This window comes from Bombus pyrosoma, linkage group LG1 (genome assembly GCF_014825855.1).
Source record: "Bombus pyrosoma isolate SC7728 linkage group LG1, ASM1482585v1, whole genome shotgun sequence".
Lineage (NCBI taxonomy): Eukaryota > Metazoa > Arthropoda > Insecta > Hymenoptera > Apidae > Bombus > Bombus pyrosoma.
Window position 1 is genome coordinate 7,573,108 of NC_057770.1, and position 21,186 is coordinate 7,594,293.

At 36.1% G+C, this 21,186-nt stretch overlaps 1 protein-coding gene across 2 annotated transcripts; it reads left to right on the top strand.

Moving 5' to 3' along the window:
• The first annotated feature begins 6,051 nt into the window (after nucleotides 1–6,051).
• LOC122568877 lies at nucleotides 6,052–7,612 on the top strand. Of its 2 annotated transcripts, none has more exons than XR_006317439.1 (3): nucleotides 6,052–6,302; nucleotides 6,729–6,894; nucleotides 6,961–7,612. XR_006317439.1 is itself a non-coding variant. In XM_043729540.1 (3 exons), the coding sequence occupies exons 1-3, from the start codon at nucleotides 6,163–6,165 to the stop codon at nucleotides 7,147–7,149; spliced, it is 393 nt and encodes a 130-aa protein (XP_043585475.1). In that variant the 5' UTR covers nucleotides 6,052–6,162; the 3' UTR covers nucleotides 7,150–7,612. The 2 variants fall into 2 exon arrangements, 1 of the variants encoding a protein (XP_043585475.1); XM_043729540.1 differs by having other exon boundaries at nucleotides 6,052–6,200.
• The last annotated feature ends 13,574 nt before the right edge of the window (nucleotides 7,613–21,186 follow it).

The following is a 21,186-nucleotide window of genomic DNA, read 5'->3' on the forward strand; positions in this document are numbered from 1 at the left end:
AAACCATGCTACTTCTGATTCCACTTCTTGGGAATTCGACGACAACTCATGGACGTTAATAATTCTTGACGTAATTTTGAAAGTTTGGATTTTTGCCTGTTTCCATTTTGACTCTCTCAGCGGGTCAGTCTACACAGCTTTCTGGCACGAATCCATTTGTCGCTCTTTTCTGGAATCATAAACCGCTCCCCGCTTTTCTTTATCAACATTTGGCGATCAAATTCGAGTTTCCAATTAATCTTCGACTTTTGGCCAGTGCACGCATTTATGACCGCCTTAACGTGGGCCAGCATTTGCTAAAATAACGTGCTGACACTGATAACAGACTCCCGAAATTGTTCGTATTCTCTTATTAATCCGACTTATTTTCATGTTTTTCAACATGTTTTACGTTTAGCTATTTCAGCAACGATGAATATTTTTATCAATATCTGAACCGAATTAAATGATCATCTTTTATCAATTTTATTTAATGACAGATACTGTATCAGCCAGATATGTTTGTATCGGCCTGTATTACGTTTCCATATGTACAATCGTAAAATAATTTTGTTTTGCGAATTTAGCAATATTTTTTAATATTTATCCTTATGCGTTACTTTCAACGTTATTCTTATATTTATTATTATTTATTTTTGTTCTTCCATTGGTTTGCATTGATAAATGAATAATGGATAGCCATTAAAATAAATAATTATCTTTAGGTTGTTTAATATGTTTTTGCTTACATGTTTCGTTTCGTTTCGAAAATATGTTCGCTCAGAAAATATCTGTTCCTGTGGAATTTTTGCGGAAAGGGATGTTACGCTTCTTTAAAGAAACTTCTTTGAAAAGTGTTCTCATGGAACAAATACTTTAAAATCTGTGTAACAAAAAGTTTCATGAAAACAAGTTATCTTAGAATGTATATTAGAAAAGGTTCCACAGGATAAATAAAATTACTAACATATTGCATACTAGTTAAATAAATAAATTACTAACATATTGCATACTAGTTTTGTTTAACAATATCATATTGTTCATATGGTTATTTAGTAAATGGTATATAAATCATAACATGATTAATTAACCGTTCCACAAAAAGTATATAAATAATATCTTTTTATAATTTAAATAAACTGAAATACACAGAAGTTCTATAATATACGAGGATATATTATCTACGTAAATATTATAAATAAACAATATATTTAGAATATCAATTTGACTGTAACGATTGTTTAATATCATTGTACTATTATTCACGGGATGGTATTTAGCATTTGTTACAATAATCGAGAATTTCTTCAATATTCCCCAACAAAATTCCTCTTATAAAAAAATGTTTATTTGTTTATTTTACAAATTCTATTCGCACTAAAACCTTCATTTTCAAGAACTTCTCTTTCCTGTTCTCATCGGAACTTAGAACGTGTGAACGTTCTCTAAAAAATGTTCCACGGTGCATATTTTGAACAGAATCTATTAAAAAATTCCATGACTCTTCCGATTCCTTATAAATGGCACTACATACGGTGACTTAATTGATACGTGCAATTTAAATTCCGTGCAGACTAACGGGCGTAATCTTCAAATCGCCCCGTGGCAACGTACAATAGACTTTCGATTCATTTCGGGTGAACGCCGTCAATTTGAAGAAAACGGGAGGCAACGAGCCGAGGCATAGCGAATTGTTCCGTTCCGCGAACCTCGTCACGTCTTAATTTCGCGAAACCGCGAAAACCTACAAGAACCGTGGCTTTCTCAAGACCATGCTAATGTTTCCAGAGGCACAAGCACGTGCACGTGTTCAACTGAGAACGCGTGCAAGTCTCTCGCAGCTCCAACGAACGAGAGACGGATTCACCTCGAAGCATAATTGCAGGAAAGAGCGGACATTGCTCGGCTGCGCGAAGAACCCCCGAGGTTTGTACACTTTTCTCCTTGATTCTCGTCAGATTTCGCCTTCTCGCTCTTATTTTTTCCCCCTTTTTTTCCACCACAACCACCTTTCATCTTCTCCTGCTCGTTATATATTATTTCCCTTCCATACCAGTAGATTGCATGCGGCCAACTCGAGATATACGCTCGCCTTACGTGCACGCTTCTCGTGCGCGACTTAACACGTGTACATCATCCACCTTCGTGTGTACATCGCGCGAGCCTTCTTTACCTCGTCTCCGCCGTTCTGTGCCGCCACCTGTTTTTTCCCATTTTTTTTTTTCTTCTTCCATCGTTCTGTTGAAGAACGTTGGCCCGTAACGCTAAATAACTTTTCCTTTAATGGTGGAGAAACGAGGCATTTCTCGCGGCTCTCGTTCGAGAAACAGCGGCTAGTTAGTATCACACGTTCGACAGCTATTACAGGAATGGAAATTTGGCGTGTAAAACTGTTAAATAGATAGTACATTTACATTGGACGTGTGAGAGTGAGGGAGGGAAGAGCGAGCGGACACATGTATGTATCCCCTTCCTAGGGTGTATGTGAGCGTCGCAGGATGTCCAGGTCTCAGTTGAGACAAAAGAGCGATTAAAAGAAAATGAACAAGCAAGCGAGTGTGTCGTCGAGTCCTTCAGAGAGTGACCTGCATGTAGAGATAAATTTAGATAATTTGTAAATAAATGTTAACTTTTTGTTCTCTGCAAATCCTCTCTATACCTTAACAAAAACAAATTTATAGAGAATAACCGAGCTTCGAATAACAGTGGAATTTACTGTATTTGCAACAGACGTGTCTAGCACGTATATGACTTGTGAATTTGTTTGAACAGCGAAGATAAGAAAAATAACGATGGATGTATTTGTGTCTTTGGAATCTGAGTGGCGCAATCATCGCGGCCACTTGGAGATAAAAATAAGCGGAACGAGATGGAGGAATCTGGCGAGTCGTTAAATCCAACACGTACCTCGACGTTTCGTGCGATTAATCGAACCCGGCGTCGTTTACAAATTCCCATGCATACGGAAACATTAAAATCGTTATTCGGTGAAGTATTCGTGGCACCATCGTTCTTGCCGATATCGTCGTCGTCCATCTTCCTACGTTTTGACAGTTAATGTGTATCAATATGTTGTGTATTTCACATAAGCAGCACGCCAGGTATTTACGTTTATTAGCTATAAACGCTCCGCGGGTGGAACTCACCCCCGAAGAATTTATGGCTCAGGTTCTTACGAAGATACGCTTCTAGATGGGACATGGTCTCGTACGTTATGGCAGCGATCTTAGATCAAATCGTCGGGAACGTCATTGTATCGATTCACGCGTGTCCGCCTAAGACTATACGAGCACTTTTCCTTCGATTACTGTCGATACGTTAAAAACAGCTTATTCTCTTCCCTGTAGGATTGCTACCTATGGATGGTAGCAACGAAGATGAAAGAACTTTGTTGATTGCAAAAATAAATTACGTAAAATATAATACTTTACGAATGTGGAATATTCTGATACTTTCAAGGTAAATAGCTAAGTCCGCACCAATTTGTTTTGTTATAAAGTCATGGTGTTTCATGTGATTCTATGAAGATATATAAAACTTTGCAATTTTATTAATCGGCGATTTATGTATACATTTAGGAATAATAAACGTTAAGTATAAAGATACGTGCTACTAATTGATCAGAGTAAAGATGCACGATTTTAGGGTAATTAAAGTTACGGATCCACTTTCGTGCAAAAGACCAAAGAATTTTCTTGCCACATGCAGAACAAAAGCAATATATGTACATGCTCATCCTAAAGAATTCCATCCAAAATGGTAGCTACGAAGAATTATGCTTCGTGATGAATCGCCATTTCTAATGCGCATAATGAATCTTGATGATTTATACAAAGAATTTTTCAGCTCGTAACAATAGAGTGGTTCATGCAACTACAGGAAGACATATCACGTTCCTATGTTATTCGCCTTATATCTTCATCCCGTAACATTGTACATGTCTTTCGCTGTACGAGATATAGATCGTGATTTTACAGTTTACATAAATTACAGAGAACAACATTTCCATTTTATTGTATGTTATTATTCGTCTGTTTTGTACGTAAAAAAATACTATTATAAACTCTTACCAACTTTGCAAATAATATTCCAGTGAGATATTGAACGAGTATAAATAATTTGTCGAAGTATCGATGCCTCAAGTATTGTACAATATGGATATTTCAAGGAATATCGATATTGAAAATTGATGCTTAAAATTCCGATACCTTTCGATACTTCCGTTTCGAGTACTTTGATATCGAATTGTTTGAATATCATAAATATGTATTGATATCGGCCCAGTCACAAACCTAGCAGTCACGTGTTTAATGACAACTAAAAATACGTGGCATACACGTTCGAATATGATATATGGAGTTTGCGTCGTATGAAAATCATCATAAAAATGCAACGAATGCATTTCACTGTTGCGTTGCGTTACGCGCGCTGAACTTGAAATATTTAACGAAATTTTCGAATATTCCCGTACTTCTCGGGATCCGCCGTAATACACGTTAAATTCAAAGCATCTATAGCACGCTAAATATGCGAGATTGCAATTAAACAGATGTCGCACGTATTCGCATCGTAGCACAAAGTTGGGTCGTGACTCAAATTAATAGAATATCGTCTCATTGGTTGAAAGCGTCGCTTTGAGGATACGGATACCTTGCGATGTTTTAAATTATTCGACCAATTCGCTGTATCGATTTTATCATTAATTAAAGGATAATTAGGAATTCTTTGCTTTAATAATGATAATTTCATGTACAGCCTGATTGCGTTTATTTAAATTTGGAATGATTGGCACGTGGAAATTGACAGACTACAATTTGATAATTTCGAACAATATAATTCAATAAATTGCTGTATTTAAAAGAAACTAAGGATATATTATTAGCATTCTTATTATTTCGTTTCTGACAGTCATTTTTCTTGTTTCATTGTTTCATTGATAATATTATTTGAAAATTGTTTCGTTATCAATTTGATGATATCGAACAATATAATTCAATAAATTGCTGTATTTAAAAGAAACTAAGGATATATTATTAGCATTCTTATTATTTCGTTTCTGATAGTCATTTTTCTTGTTTCATTGTTTCATTGATAATATTATTTGAAAATTGTTTCGTTATCAATTTGATGATATCGAGCAATATAATTCAATAAATTGCTGTATTTAAAAGAAACTAAGGATATATTATTAGCATTCTTATTATTTCGTTTCTGATAGTCATTTTTCTTGTTTCATTGTTTCATTGATAATATTATTTGAAAATTGTTTCGTTATCAATTTGATGATATCGAGCAATATAATTCAGTGAAGTGCTTCATTAAAAGAAAATTAAGAATATAACATTACCATTCTTATACGTTTGTTTGCAATAATTGTTTCTTTTTTAATGATTTCATTTTTATAGTATTGTTCGTTACATTTCTGTTTTCTGTTCCCTGCATTCACTCTTCTCAATTCCTCTTTCTTCTGCACTTTACTACTGCAATTTCTGTATTTCCATTTTCTCTAATTACAGATTTCCCCTGCCTATCCCTTTCAATTTCTTTCACCCTGTATTATGTCTTTATTTTAATTGGGCTATTTCTCAGCAACCAACATCAAAAAATGTTTTCGTTGTATCATTCGATTAAAATTTTATGGAGGGTTAAACACAAGAAACGTTGCATACATTTCTCACATACATATACATACATCGCTGTTTGTTAAAAAATAGTCAGTTTTGGGAAAGGAAAAGGCTTTTCAAAATTTGCAAAGCAATCTTCGCGAGTCATTTCAACGGCATTACAAGGCAAAAGAACACAAGTTATATCGGTCTAACTAAGGCCAGAACTGATGGAATTGTAAACGTATCGTTTAAGTTTCAGATTTGTTGAATTGTTGCCATTATCAGTGCCAAGCAGCGATGTATTATATCACACGTAAAAAAATGAGATAATTATAACATTAGCTACCGTTCGAAATTTGCACTTGCCGTGAATTCTCCGCGTATTTTTGCTATGGTTGCACAATGCTTACGGCAGAACGCGTGGCATACAAACGACGCTGAAATGTCGTTAAACAGACGTCTCACGTATACGCGTCGCGGTGCAAAGTCCGACCGTCATTCGAATTAATAGAAACACCAGCCGCCTTAAAGTTAAAAGCAGCCCTCGTAGCTGGAAAAACATTGCGCGTTCGCGTAAATGGCCAGCCACATTTTAGTTGTTGGCCGACAAAAAAGGTCTGTGTCGAATGGTGGTACGAAATCTCCTCTTCTTCAATAAGAAATAGGACGTAAATTAAGGCGTTAGCGTTGAATTGAAAAAGACTTGGGATTGCTACGGTATGCAGGTTTGCTCATTTTAAACACGTTCATAACTCGGGCACGTTCTTAATCCCTTTACAAAAATCGCGAACAAACATGTCGCTAAAACTTGCTTACCATTTAGTGTGGATAATTTAGTAAAAGGAATTATTTTAGGAAAGGAAGGATTTAGTAAAATTTATTACTTGCCAGCATTCTTATAGAATCAGCGTAGGTGATAGTAATCATCCTAGCTTCTTATTAAACGATGTAATTGATGCGTTCCGTCACCAGTCTTGGAACTTGTTTAAAATAACGCAGCCTTGGATTCGAAGGTCACAAATTTCCAAATTGAACCATGCCGGTGACCGTCGAGTTATAACTCCGGTTAAATGCTCGAACACCATCCGACAAGGTTCGAGGATAAACCAACTATAGTGCTCGCTTACTGAATTTTCCTTGCAGATGTGTCTCATTATTTCGCGATGAAGCAGTACCTAGACGAAAGTCGTATAAAGGAAAAGGGATACGTTTGAAATGCAAAATAGGAGAAAATGGTGTATCGTTTATTGTTAGTTCTGATTTAAGATGTTCTTACATCCGATGTTGCTGCGAATATTTGCCAAACGAGGTACAGAAGCACTCTTCTGTGATAGACGTTCCCACGATGGTTCTCAACAGTTATGTTTATTTGAAGGTTTTTCTGCGGCAAGCTACAGAACGGCCGGATAGTAGGATCGCGAGACGGACAGCAGATTCGGATAAGACGGTTGAGAATCAGCGTCTTGTGACTTTGGCGAACATCCAGCAAGATGGGACGCGTCTTTTCCTTGTTGCCTCAGCCGCGGAGCGACGACAACGAAAACGCGGATCTTTCATGATTTGACAGCGCGAAAGAAGCAACGAAGAAGGAACGAAAGTGTCGCGAAGTAGTACTTATACAGCAAAAGTTTTTCCTCCTTTTGGCCGCTTGGGACTTTGAACTTCGCGCTACGTGATCGACGACCTCGGCTCTGCTTCTTCGTCCGCTTCTATCGTATCTTGAATGATTGTCACAGAGTAAAGTGGATTAACATGAGATTAAGATTAGATTTTCTTTATTGTGTTCTGTAGTTTTGGTGTTTCAAACGTTCGGAGGGAATTGAAATGAAAGAATCGAGTGTGAAATGTTGGAAATATCGACAGGAAATGCAAGAAAAGCGCGTTATATAAAGACTCGATAATTTCAAAGATTTAAATGATTAAATAATTCACATTGATAGAAGCGTGGAGTATGTTAAGTGAGTATTCGCTGCGAAATTTGATATTGAAAATTTACATTTCATAATGAAATTTAGCTGAAAAAGAAAATAAAGACAATGAACGTAAAACAAGTTAGAGACGATTATTTTTAAATAATTATGAACCAGCAGGTTAAACGCAAAAATATAGTAAAATATAATACTTTGCTAGAAAATCCAGTAATATACGTACTGCCTTTAGACGAAGACTGAAATAATATTCCAAAGGAATATTAACAACGTACAAGTTATCTTAGTCGGGTTACGCGTGCTGCTCGATCTAATCTCGAGCAAAGTATATCTATGGAATGCTTGAATTTTCAGATGTACAATTATTCTAGTAATTAACGTAGGCGGATCATAAGTGTATCATGCAGCTTGAAAGGGCCAGGCCCAGTTCGGTTTATTTCAAATATACATATACACGTGCAAGTTCTGGTCGAGTACACTATCCTCGTTTTGGCCTTGTACACGCTGCCGATACCCGCCTCGAGCATTCGGGTTATTTCCACGAATGATACATGGCCAGAAAACTATATTGAACGCTTGTAAAGCGCGATAAGTTATGGGGAAACCAGTATAATGAGCGTGCACGTGATGGTTTTATTCAGAATGCAAAAATCCATCCTCGTATCAGCATAAAATTACCTGCATATTTAATTAATCAAAATCCGATCCTCTCGTAATTTGTTTCAACTACCAGTCCGTGTTTCGTTGTGGCGCATTTCAGGTTTATTTAACACATTGACGCTCACGATGATCATCGGTGATCCGTGTTGCTGAATTATTGGGAACGATTAAAATAAGAAATTTCATCGACTCAGTTAACAACGTGAGTGACTTGGATCGCAATGTCAGAGAAAAAGTGTGCAAGTGCGATACAATATACTGCGAAAACTAAATGCTATGGTGTATTGTAGTATACTTCATTCTACTGTTGTTTTTTAAATAAAATTCTACTGTACTAGATACACGAGTAACGCGATTGTCGATCGTTGAAGACGTTGCATACTATGTTTTTATAAAAAACGATATTTCTAACAATATGATATAGAACTAATATCTGTCGAATATTTTATTCGAGTATTGGACGATGAAGAAGATCGTTCAGTATTGACATACGTATTTTTACGCAGTCTTTTTTTAAACTATTATAAATTATATATAGGACATAGAGTAATCATCCGGCTAATTATCCGAAAGCCAACGTCAACGATCTATCACCGATCCTGAAGCTTAAAGTAAAATGGCATCGCGTTGATCTAAATATGTCAGAAATAACACTGCGATCATTAGACTACGGAATACCGGTTCTCAGAATTGAGAAATTGTCTGTTCACACGAAATGCTCGTTAACGCGTCAAAAAAATATGGCCAGCATCCAGAAGTATCGTGCAAAAAGCTTGTATCGATGTTTCCTTGCCAGAGACTTGTGGATCGGTCGTAGACTGGGGCTTGGCCCGGGACGAACATCGTTACGTGTCGATCAGAGGTGAGACCGCGCGCAAACGGAGAGCGTGGGATATAAAAAGGATCGAGAGTCTGTTAGAAGGTGGGACAGGAGGGGGGTGAGCCAGGTTTAGCGGTCGTCAGAGCGGCTGCTGAACAATAAAACGATAAATCAGAAGAACGGAAAAATAAGGGGCTAAAATAGAAAAAGCTTGTAGAGTAGATTTGGAGACGGGCCAGGGGAACGTGCAGTCACTGGATGACTCTGTGGCCTTTGCGGCTCCCCTTTTGCCTGTCTTCAGTTCTGCCGCTTTCTTCTATTTCCTTTGCTCTTCTTGCACCTACGTAATGCCGTTCCGCGCGCTACTTTCGCCTCTATTCCCTTCTTTCTCCTCCTTTTTCTCTCCTCTTTCGTTCTTCCTTTTTGTTTTCACAACCCACCCCACAAGCCCGTTTGCCTTTATTCGTTGACGCCGCTCGTGCTCCTTTCTTCTTGCTGTTACAACAACCCTTTTCTCGTACCAGTCGCCACCTAGAGCTACCTACACAATCCACCGGTTCGCCTCGTAAGTCGCACAGCTTGGATAGTTCCTATAATAAAAGCTCACACTCGGTTTAAGGCTAGCGGACTTCAGTGCGGACCTCTTCTTTGACGTTTTATACTTGATCTCCTTATATTTTTCGTAATCCATCCTGTCATTCTTCTTTGTGCACTGATTAAAGTGTTCCCCTTGTTTCGAATCGTTTTAAGACGCTTGGAAACGCGGTCGCGCTTTGTCGAGTCTTTCCTTTTGCCTGTTCGTTGATTCGTTTATGTCGGCCGACGATCGTTTTTGTTTATATACTTGTGAAAGAACGAGCAAGTCTTTCGACTTGTTGATAATAAGGCGATGATCAAATAGACGAGATAAATATATTTGAAAGGATTGGAAAGATTGTGAATGTGTAGCTTATGGCCAAAAGAGAAATAAATAGAAAAAGTAAATATATAAGGTGTGTATTTATCTAGAAGAATTTCAGTATAATTTTTCCGAATCCTCATGAATATACAATAACGGATTTTAACATTTGAAAGAATACAGATATATGCTACGAAATTGTATTCTATTCTATTTATGAATTTCTGGCTCGTATATTACAACAGTTTAACGACTAATACTTTTCATGAAGTATTTTAAACTAAAAGTCGTATGGTTTATTAAACTTTTCAAGGTAGGCGTATCCGAATGTAATATCACATTCTCGTAGTCCGTATTATCGAAATTTTTAATAAAAGGTCCTGAATATCGTGAAATATTGGAATATAGATTATTTTAATTAACAACATTCATGGAAATTGAGAATGGAATCATTGATAATCTAACTTTTATTGAACTTGCAAGCACAAAACAAGATAGTTTCTATATATATATTATTGAAGTTATCTCCAAATTGAATTTCCAATTCGCGTCAATGCTTTTTTAGGGTAAACTTCGTCGTGTTAATTACCGATAGGGTCCCTTTGTTTTAAAACTCGAAAATCACGTGAACCAAGGGGGCTCGTTTAAAATTCTGTTGGGGTTGGTTACGGCAATAAAATACAATAATGAGAAGTTTGTTAAACCAAATCAGAGAGAGAGAGAGAGAGCTAATTGTTGAAATCAGGTCTTTTTTTATGTTCAAACTCGATCCAAGTTAATTACAAAGATCGCATTATATTTTTCATTCAATCCGGCGGCTAATGTAACAACGAAGTTAATAGCGATGCGCTGTTCTGTTACAAGCAAGCAAAATCTCCGATTGTGTCTGTTCATGTTAGTAATTAGCAGATTAATTAGAGCGATCGTCAAATCGTGGCGTTCGTAAACGATATAAATTCGAAAGTATAACACGCAATTATATTCCATTGGTAGAGGTTAATCAAGCATACAACCGGCAAAAACGTGTCAATTAGTTGGTTTCTCCGTTCGGGTTTCATTAATTAGCTGGAAAAATGTTATTTCTATGATACCAGCAGGAATACGGGATTGTAACATACCTATTTAAATTTTATTCCCTCCGAGAATCATTCCGCTCCGCTTATTTTTCCGGCTGTATGCTAATTATGAAACTTTATTAACTGTCCGCCTTTCTGGAGCAATTTCTGTCCCGTATATTAATGAGAAAACACACATATTCGAACAGTGCGAGGAATTCGAATTTTCACACATTGTTTCTTTTCTATTTTCTTTTGCAAAATTTACTTCGCCATTTATGGTAATAAGTATTTATTTATAGTAATTTATGGTACGTATTTCTAATTAAAATTTTTAACGAATCCATGTTACGTACAGGCTTACGTTAGAAATAATTTTCTTCGCGTTTTCAAAACGTAGAGTTTCGGTTTGAAAGACGTTTATTGGAATTCTAAAAACTAACACTTCGAATTGAATTGAAGTGATAGATCGCAAATTATGGAGTAACCGCGTCGGTTTCATATTTTAAATTCCATCGGAGAACCGTAGAAGGAAGTCAACAGGTTAGTAAGATAACGAAATATCGCTTGATATTGAAGACACAAGTTGAGCAAGTTAGCTGAAATTATATGAAACCGTGTAAACTTCTTGAAAGATCACTGGAAATTATTACGGCGGAAGGAACGGAGTTTTCATTAAGAGCCATTCGGATAACTTTTAATTTCTTAAATTAATAAATTTATTACATTCGCCCGACATTTATAACACAAACAAGCGTAAAAATGTACGATGCTTGATACTATTGATTGTGTAACGTAAGAAAATATACTTTCCTAAGACAATCTTACTACTTGTTTAGGTGCAATTGATTTTCTTTCTCGTATTAAATCTGTTTCGTGTTTTCGACCATAGAGTTTTCGTTTCTTGTATTCTCTTCGCTGTTGAGAACGATTAATGCAAATTTTATCGCCGGATATCGCGAGCACGTATCCCGATGCAATAACTTGGCTTGTCGTTGTCCTTTGCAAGCTGCGCGTCCTGACGCGATTAGAATTAATTAATTACCCATCGTTGATTTTTAATAATCTTTCCCAAGAAAGCATGTAGAGCAGAATTCAAATCTGGTTATTATTTAAAAGACAAGAATATAAATAGTTCTAGTAACTGCATGGTTTTATTATCCTTGGTCAAAATCATCTATATTCGTATTATTATAAAGCGAAATACTTGTTCTATTATGGCTTTGCACTCTACGTTACGACGTCTTAGGTTTCTTCCTACATAGATTTAATTTTCTAACAAAAGTATTGAAATAAACTCTTAATTGTACGAGTAAAAGTTTAGGCAAAAATTTATTTTAGCCATAATAATAAAGAGGGAATAGATACGAGTACGATGGCACTTTGAACAAATAAGACACTCAATTATTATCTCATTCAATTATGTTAACCATACTTAATCTTAATTTCGTTATTCAATTAATTCTATCAATTGAATAATTATAGGAAAAGAGTTTGTAAGAAATTGAAAATGTATATAATAAATATACATATTATGTTATAAATATATAAATTACTTTTTAAACAGAATAGATTTACGTATCAGAAAGCGTAACAAAATTCGTTATAATAATTAGCCCGATAATACAACAGGAACCTTAATTCGCTTGAAATAACTTTTAATCGTCGCATTAATCACTTAAAAGTGAAACGATTGTTCTTTCTTCATAATTCATCTATCTAAATTAAAAGTATCCAATTAAAGGATTAAAATATTTATTTAACACATATGAAATGGCTATTAAATTACTGTCGAGTCATAACGTGCATATTGGAAGCATATATTCGATCAGAATATAACGAGAAACAGGTAAGTACATCGATGTAGCGTGCAATATTAAATATTATCAGGGTGGTGACGAGCAAAGTGGAAACACGAAAGAAACACGAAAAAGGAGGCCAGCAAGAAAGTTGTAAGGCCAACGTTCGAGAGTCAAGTTTGGCATATCGACTTTCTTCTTCACCAAACAGGTTCTGACATCAGAGTATATTCGAGTCTCGTGGAATTGATGTTATTCGCAACTCGACGCGATGCCCGTTGTTATTTTGAAACGAAACGTTCTCCACGATTGTTCCTACAGTGCTTTTAATTACAGACTGAAGCATTTGTATCGTTCATAAATATTTAAAATTTCTTTATGGGTTGCAAAGTTGAAGCGGAGAAAGTACTGTGTATTGAACGTACAACGAAACAATGGAAAAACGACGACGAAGAATGGGACATGATTGATGTGAGAGGAGTTTATTTATTGAACAGAAATCGACATATAAAGTGTTTTAAATATTGTTCAGAGGTTTATCGAAATTATTTCTTCTTACTGAGGAAAGACAAATTTTATAATTGTTTGTTATTTGCTTATAATTAACTTTTGAATAAATAACGTTATCATTGCATCTTCCAATGTTACAATGCCACAACGATATTGTATTATAATATCGTTTGATGTAGTGTATAGTCTGAATGCTTGATTTTATATAATTTATCCCTTAAACTACAATCTCTGATGAAAATGTACACAGTGGAAATTCTTTATTGTACCAGCGTTATTTGGTATCGTTGTTTTAAATTTTAGTTTTCCTTGCGATCTGTCTATGTTTTCACTTAACTTTCGATTGTTCTTTCAATTTCTTTTTTCTTTTTAACTTAGCATCACTTATAGTTAATAAATTGAAGCAATAGAAGAAAGTTTATAAATAAATCGTGATCAGGTGATACTCGACATAGTACTCACGCTCTACATTCACATTTACAATCGGATTTTACTTATTAATTCCATACGAACGCGTAAAGTGAGTATTTTCCCTGGATGATTAATATTGAACGAGAGAGAATCGTCTTTTTATAACTGAAATTCTGTTTCAGTGAAACTATTTAAAAAGTTCTGGCAGCAGATTCATTGCTCCGAATAATATACGCGGATTATATCGAATTGTTTTCTTAAATAACACGCGTGAAAAATTGTTCTTGCGTTTCGTACATTTTTATGTGCATATGTCATTCGACCAAACATTTTGCCAAATCTTCATTAAAAATGATAATTAGAGTTTTAATGAGAAATTAATATGCAGCGGGACAATATTAAAGTCATTAAATGCACAAAACGTCCTCAAATATGTTAATATGCCTCAAAAGGTATCATCACGGATCAATCAACTTAACAATATTCGCGAAGATATATTTTCTATGGTACGGTACGTTGTTAAGCCGTAAGATTTAGAAGATGTGAAAATGTTTCACTCTGTTCTTACCCTTATGGAATTCCACTTTTATCGTTAATACCATTACGTTCAATGGGATTTTCTACGAATCAAAATGAAATTGCGAGTTGCAGGAAACAGCGTAAGACGTGAAATATGAATGAGTGAAAGTAAGTCGTACATGTGGATAAAGACAGACAATGCAAAATTAGTGCGTTCTATGAGAAGATTAAGAACTGATTTATTAGATCAGCTCTTCTATCATCGTTATTATCTATTATCTGCTATATTATATAATCCATTATATTCTATTTGAAGATTAGATAATTAAGGAGGAAACCCTACGAAATATCAATACAATTAATGATCTAAGATACTGAGATTTCACGAACTTTTGTGAATTGCACGGTTCGTTTTTTTTTATTAGTTCAACTACTTCTGTGGATTGACGTATCTTGTTATGATATAGTTATTATTATGTTACATATTAATAGATAGAGATGTTACTGTACAAAGTTATTTTATTTTAATAAAAACGTTATTTTTCTAGGCTATGTAAAAACTTTTGCGAGTGACTGTAAGTATTACAGATTTTTAACAATGCTTGCTTTTCTTGCAACTTCCGAAACACGGTTCTACGTACAATGTAGAATAAAACGTTGGTTTGTGCACGTGATTCGATTTTCCAAAAGCAAGGTAAATACACAAATCGATGATTCAGTCGAGTTTTCTGGTAATGGAGGGTCACAGTAACCAAGCAGAAATTGAACAAAAAGTAAGGTATAGGTAGAAAAATAAAAGAAATAAAAAAATGGGGATGTAGACATATTCGATTCTAACCACGAAACCCAATACAGACCAAACGTTACGGTCAAAAATTTTTATGAAACTTTTATTAAAGGAAACGTTGTACAGTCGATGGTTAAATTCATTCGACATGCAAAAATAAATATTTCTCCAATTTTAACAAAATACAATTGAATCGCATCGATACCGTAATATTATATAAATCTCCTTTTTAAATTAATTTGTTTGTCGGATAAATTGTCGAAAATTCAAATACAGATTTCAAGCAACTTTCCAAATGAAATAATTGAAGTTTAATGAATTACATCAAATAACACATAATATTGAAATATATCGAGTACAGTGATAGAACAAATACATCGACGTTACAAATGCTAAAAGAATCTAATCGTAAATCGTAAGAAAAGATACAATGAGAAAACTTGTTATTACTCTACCTGTCATATGTCGTTCATCCATGTTACACAAATATTGTAAATCTTTTATTTAAATACAAATAAACCTTGAGTGGAGCGATCAGCAAGATATCGTTCACCAGGCAAAAGTAAATCTATTCTTTCTCTACTCGTCTAGTTTCTTCGTCGTAGATTTTGAGAAAAATCAAATTTAAAAAATTCATCGAATGTGCCTAACTCGTTATCCCGTGAAATTCTCAACTCAAGAACATCCATAAATGGAATCTTATAAAATTGAAAAATTAACGATCTCTATCCAAAGACTGACGAAAAATTGCCAGTTCCACGTGTAGATGAATCATCGATCGAGCAGTCTCGTTGGCCGAAACGTAATTCAATTACCAAGTATCGTCGGCCCTTTTCCAACAACCGTAACCCGTAAGAATTATTAGGTTAGAGCGTTGGCGAGGATTCGAAATCGATTCAGTAGGACAGGATATCGAGCAAGGGCGAAACGTGACGCTGGATCCATCTAAGCGAGGATCTTTCGATTTAAAGTCTGTCTGTGCGGAAGGGGTGTCCGGGGTTGCGATAGGATATAGGATACGGCCGCGTAGTTTCGACGGTGGTGAGGCTGGTTCAAGTTTCCAGAGGAAAAGAGAGTAGTAGAGTCGGCGGAGGGCCTTTTCGCTTTTCCTGGAATTTTATCTGTCTACGGAGGGATACCGGTCCGCCGTGGCGCGGAGGGCCACAGTGAAGTGGTTGGGGCTATAATACCGGCAGGGCTAAGATAAGACAAGACACGGCGGGGGAGAGAAAGGGGGCAAGTTCGTCCGTCACTACAGCGAAATTCCGTCCGCAATCTCTGAAGGAATCTTTGGTATCCCAGCAGCCAGCGGGTGTACAGGCTTACTCCTCTTAGCCGAGCTTCGTAGCTTGGCAGCCTCGTGAAGTTCGTGAAAGACGCGCTCTGTCGCGCGCGCATGAACGCTGGCAAGCGCGAAAAGGTCAGCCGGAGTGTTCCAAAGGATGGACAGGAAAAGAACGGGCAACAAACGAAGGTACGAATGAAGGGACGAGCCTCGATTTTTCCTTCCTCGCCGCGGATGAGCGAGAAAAAGAACGGAAGGACAGTGAGGGAGAGAGGGAGACAATACCGATTGATAGAGCAATAGTTTCATTTTGCGCCGAGAAAACGAAGCAGACAAAGCCGGGAACAGGACGGGAATTCTGTTGCCATTGGCTCGATTCTATCCTCTCCCCCTTTCTTTTTCCCGTCTGTTTCTCAGGCTTGCACGTTCCACGTTCCTTCGTTTCTCGCTTTTACCTACTTTTACTCGTTGCCTTTCTCCTCTTCGTCAAGCCATATCCATCCGCGATCTATCCGTTCTCTCCTCCGGTTGCGTTTCACGGGACACCGGTCGTCGAGACGGCTCGTCCTTGACTGATGCGGAAATTGAACGAACGACCTACATTGCCGAAAATCTGACGTTTAATGAAGAGCAAGAGCGATACCTTTCGCCGGCTATACGTACCACTTGGATTTGAATTAATTCGCCAGGCTATCGCGCCGCGTTACGGATACGATAAGGGCTCGATACGACGGCTTCCGTTAAGGAAAATTAGTTACGCCTCGTTCGTGACCGTTCGCACTGCGTATACGACTATGGCTGTTCCACTGTTTCGAGTTAATGAATTGAAACTGCTCTTTCCGTTGCAAAGCAGTATTTTTCCCTTTTTTCTTTCCTTTAGAGAATGGCGCGTTTTACTTTTTAAGGAAAGAGCAGCGAGTGTAGCAGAAAGAGATTGTAGCGATAAAATTATTGGTGGAATAACACAGAAAGGATGAAAATTTCTTTGTTATAGTTCCTTCTTGAAGGACGCTTAAGTGGCAAATTGCACGAGATTTCTCACTGTAACCAATTTTTTCGCTACTTTCCATATCAGCCGATGATGAGGCAGTTTTGCAAATATCGAGTGTTGTGGTATTAAAAATTGAAGAAAATTGAATGACACAGCGTTTTCTTGTGTTAATAATCTATCTGGAAATGAAATTTAGAACCATGCTTGTTTGCAGGCTAATTTATTTGAACTCTCACTTTCAAAATACTGCGCTCAATAAGATGGATGCAGCTAATATTTATCGGGGAATACTTTCATTTTGTTGGAGCGTGCTCGCTGTCGATTGTTATATAGTTTCTTCGTAATTTCAAACGGAAAAGGATTTCTTGTGGGAAGATCGATAACGAATTATTACGATTACAAACGGAATAAACAAATATTTCCTGCTTTCATTATTTATGTAACTATAATTGGATTATCAAACGTATCGATGAAAATGCAGTGAAAGGATTAACAATTTCTTTTTAAGTATTTTCATAACGAAAATAGGGAAAAGATTATTAAAGCGTTCAACTGAATTGTAATTGTTTTTGTTGTGTAATTGTTCTGACTGTAAGCGACCATAAATTTTACCTATCTGTTTTCTTACAGAAATACTTCATAACAAAACGTGATATAGCAATATATAAAAGTAATATAGTAAAAATAGGAATAATAGTTTTCTCACACCTATAATTACATGTCTTCGAATACGTATCTACATAAGTTTCAAATACTAAGTACTCTAAGAAGAACGTAATACAGCGCAAAATTCATTCAAGTGATATACGTCTCATCGTAATGGAATCGTCAGCGACTTAAAAAAAAAAAAAAGAAAAAAAGTCGTAAGACTGGCGTTTTTCAAACGACGCGATGTAAATTAATGCGTCTTATGGGGTAACGAGCAAACTTTCGCGACCAGGGGCTCGTTTTATTTGATCAAATAACTTTATAAGTCGGTATTGCAAGACGACACAGTTTACAACGTTTTCTTCTGAAATATTCATCAGAAAAAAGAAAGGTGATGCGAGTTCGCGCGGCTTCTTCTCGAACTTGCTGACCTAATACATTCTTGAGCTTCGTTTTCCTACTCTTTACGCGACACCAGTTTTAGAACTTTCGGGTTTGTAGCATCACCAAGCAGCCAGCATGTTTGTTATATAATACTTGAAGACTCGATGTGCCCCGCGTGGCCTTGAAATTAATACACAATGAGCTCTGCTTTTTGAGATTGCACCATCTTCCAGAAAACTTTGCCTGTTGCCGTGAAAAATAGGAAAATGCTTTGTACCTCGAATAAATATGTATGCACGTATAAAAGTAACAGATTACATTAGAAACTTCTACAATTAAAATAACTATTAGGTAGAATTTTACCATTAAAATTACAATCTGTCAGAAAGTCGACAATGAAAATATTTCTACAAAACTTCTCCGATTGAAATAAACGATAAAAGCAATATCGAAATGAAAAATGAAATGACAAGAAGTTTTATCTTTTTAAGTAAAAAATCTGGCATCTAGTCGTTTGTACGCTCGTATCGGATTAATTTATTTAATTATGCAACCGCTGCTGGTAGAGTTCTTTATCTCTGTTATTATTGAGGACGACGGGGTGTCATGTAACGCGTAGTTAATATTATTCCGTCATCAAATCATTAACAATGGCGTCACGTCAATTACGTCGTGAAGGAATTCACGTAATAGGGAAATTAACTCATCGTTCATTTTCTCCAGGAAGCTGGCGATTCGAATTGTCTGGTCGCAGTTCAAACTCCAAAGATATTTGCATATCTTCGATCTGAAAACAAAGTCACGCTTGACCCTGTTACACATGAAAGCAGGTACATACGTAAGAAAATTCGATCGCACGGCCACGCAAATATAATTATTAGTTTCCTTGATGACAGCGATCCTAAAATTTCTGTAACTACAACTTATAATCGAAGACTAGAAATAGCCATGTCATTATGAACAGTAGCAATCTATCAAAACGGTACTAATGCTGCATTACTATTTGATAATATTGTAGGTAACAAATATTTTTCCAGTACTTTGAAAATTTATTATTCTTTATATATATATATATGTTGAATGATTCTTCGAATGACATAATGTTTTTACTTGTCAGATTCACTTACATAAATACATTTATATGTGCGTGTTCGTAGATAATTACAAAATTACATAGATAATTACATAACTAGGGAATGCAATCTAGCAACTGCTTTATTAAAAGCAATATCCTTGAAACTTTCTATAAGAGCGAAGCTCGTTTGTCAAACCAAATTATAATACGTGTCATTATCATATCCTTCTTTTATATCTTACCAATATGATTATCATTTCTTAGCAACGAGTCTAAAACATTTCTACAAAAGACGCGTGAACATAATTTCCTAAATTTAATATTATAAGTAAGCTCTTCTTACCATTCATCGACCTGGACGCGGAATTTCACCGATTTCGGTCACACAGTTGCAGCACTCGTTTTCACAAAAATTTCACGCGTGCTCCACTTCGAAAAACTCTCTGGTTTTACGAACGACCGCCGAAAAATTGCTTGCTAATGTAGAACGAACGTAAAACAGGGAAAGTCTCTAATGTAGCGCTTTCGGTGCGCGAAGCTATCTTTTCGTGAACAAGCCAGTAGGGTACCGTTGCGAGCTACTCGATCGGACGACTTTTCGTGGTAGACGCAGGTATTACGTGATGAAATCCATTCTTCCCAATAAGAAGATTAAAATATACGAAATGCCTGAACGAAGCGGAGAGCACGAGAGATTGGACACGGTAGGAGAAGATACTTTCTCCGGCCGTCGGTTCTTCGTTCCCGTGAAATGTCTTCGACTCCACTCGACGGAAATCGACATAAAGCAATCAACTTTGTGGTTCGAGAGTATCGAATTTGTTGCCTTCGTTTTTTCGTTCCTTCCCCAAAGACGACGTTCATAACGTTTTATGACTTTATTTTCCTTGCACAGCCTGTAATACCATGACTACTGTTCGATGAAATGCGATTATTAAATGCAACGTAGGCAAGCGATACATCGCTATTTGTTTATTAAATCGTTTTGTAACAGTTTATATAACAGTAAAAATTACCAACGATAAATTTACGTAATATATAAATAAGTGTAATTATTAAATTAATTGCAAATACTGAGGACGAGTTTGTATTATTTTCGTCTTGCTGTCGTAACAAATAAGAATGAACATTTACCATTTAATTTTGTATTTCTTCGTGAAGACAGTTGATTAATATACTTGTATTATAATGATAGCTAGAATTCTTCGAATGCTTCTTATAATTTTGTCAATTCCAATCTATTCTATTAATTAATCCTAATTATTTCTTCGAAGTAATGACACTATTTCCACACGTTTTGGCTTTTGCATATCGCTTAACCCACGCGAAAATCATTCGTTCATTTTCTTTGCTCTTCTTATTTGCATCGGGCGACGAATAATGGTCGAATAGCTGAATTTCATTTGATTTCTTTTACTGCTTACTTTGGATCATTTTCAATAATCTGTTCGAGACTATTGTTTCGATGCTATTTCCTGGCTTTTCCCTTTAAGCAAACTTACATGGTTCGCCAGAACAATGCGGTTTATTTAACAAAACTGAAACAACGAAATAGGAAGGCGAATGTTTGCGCATTTCAGTGAAATTTACAAAACCGGTTCTCTTAAAAATAGCGTCGAAGCAAATTGGGTATAGGTACGTGTCGGTATGCATTTATACAATTGAAATAAAGCCTTTTGCGTGCATACACCTGCTCGACTTTGCTAAATTCGTTTGACTAAACAATCGTATGGGAAGAAGCTGACAAGATTTAGCGATTTCTTCGGTACTGCGATTGTTGGGACGAACGCGATGATACTTCACGTGTATCAATCCAATGTAACGAATGATA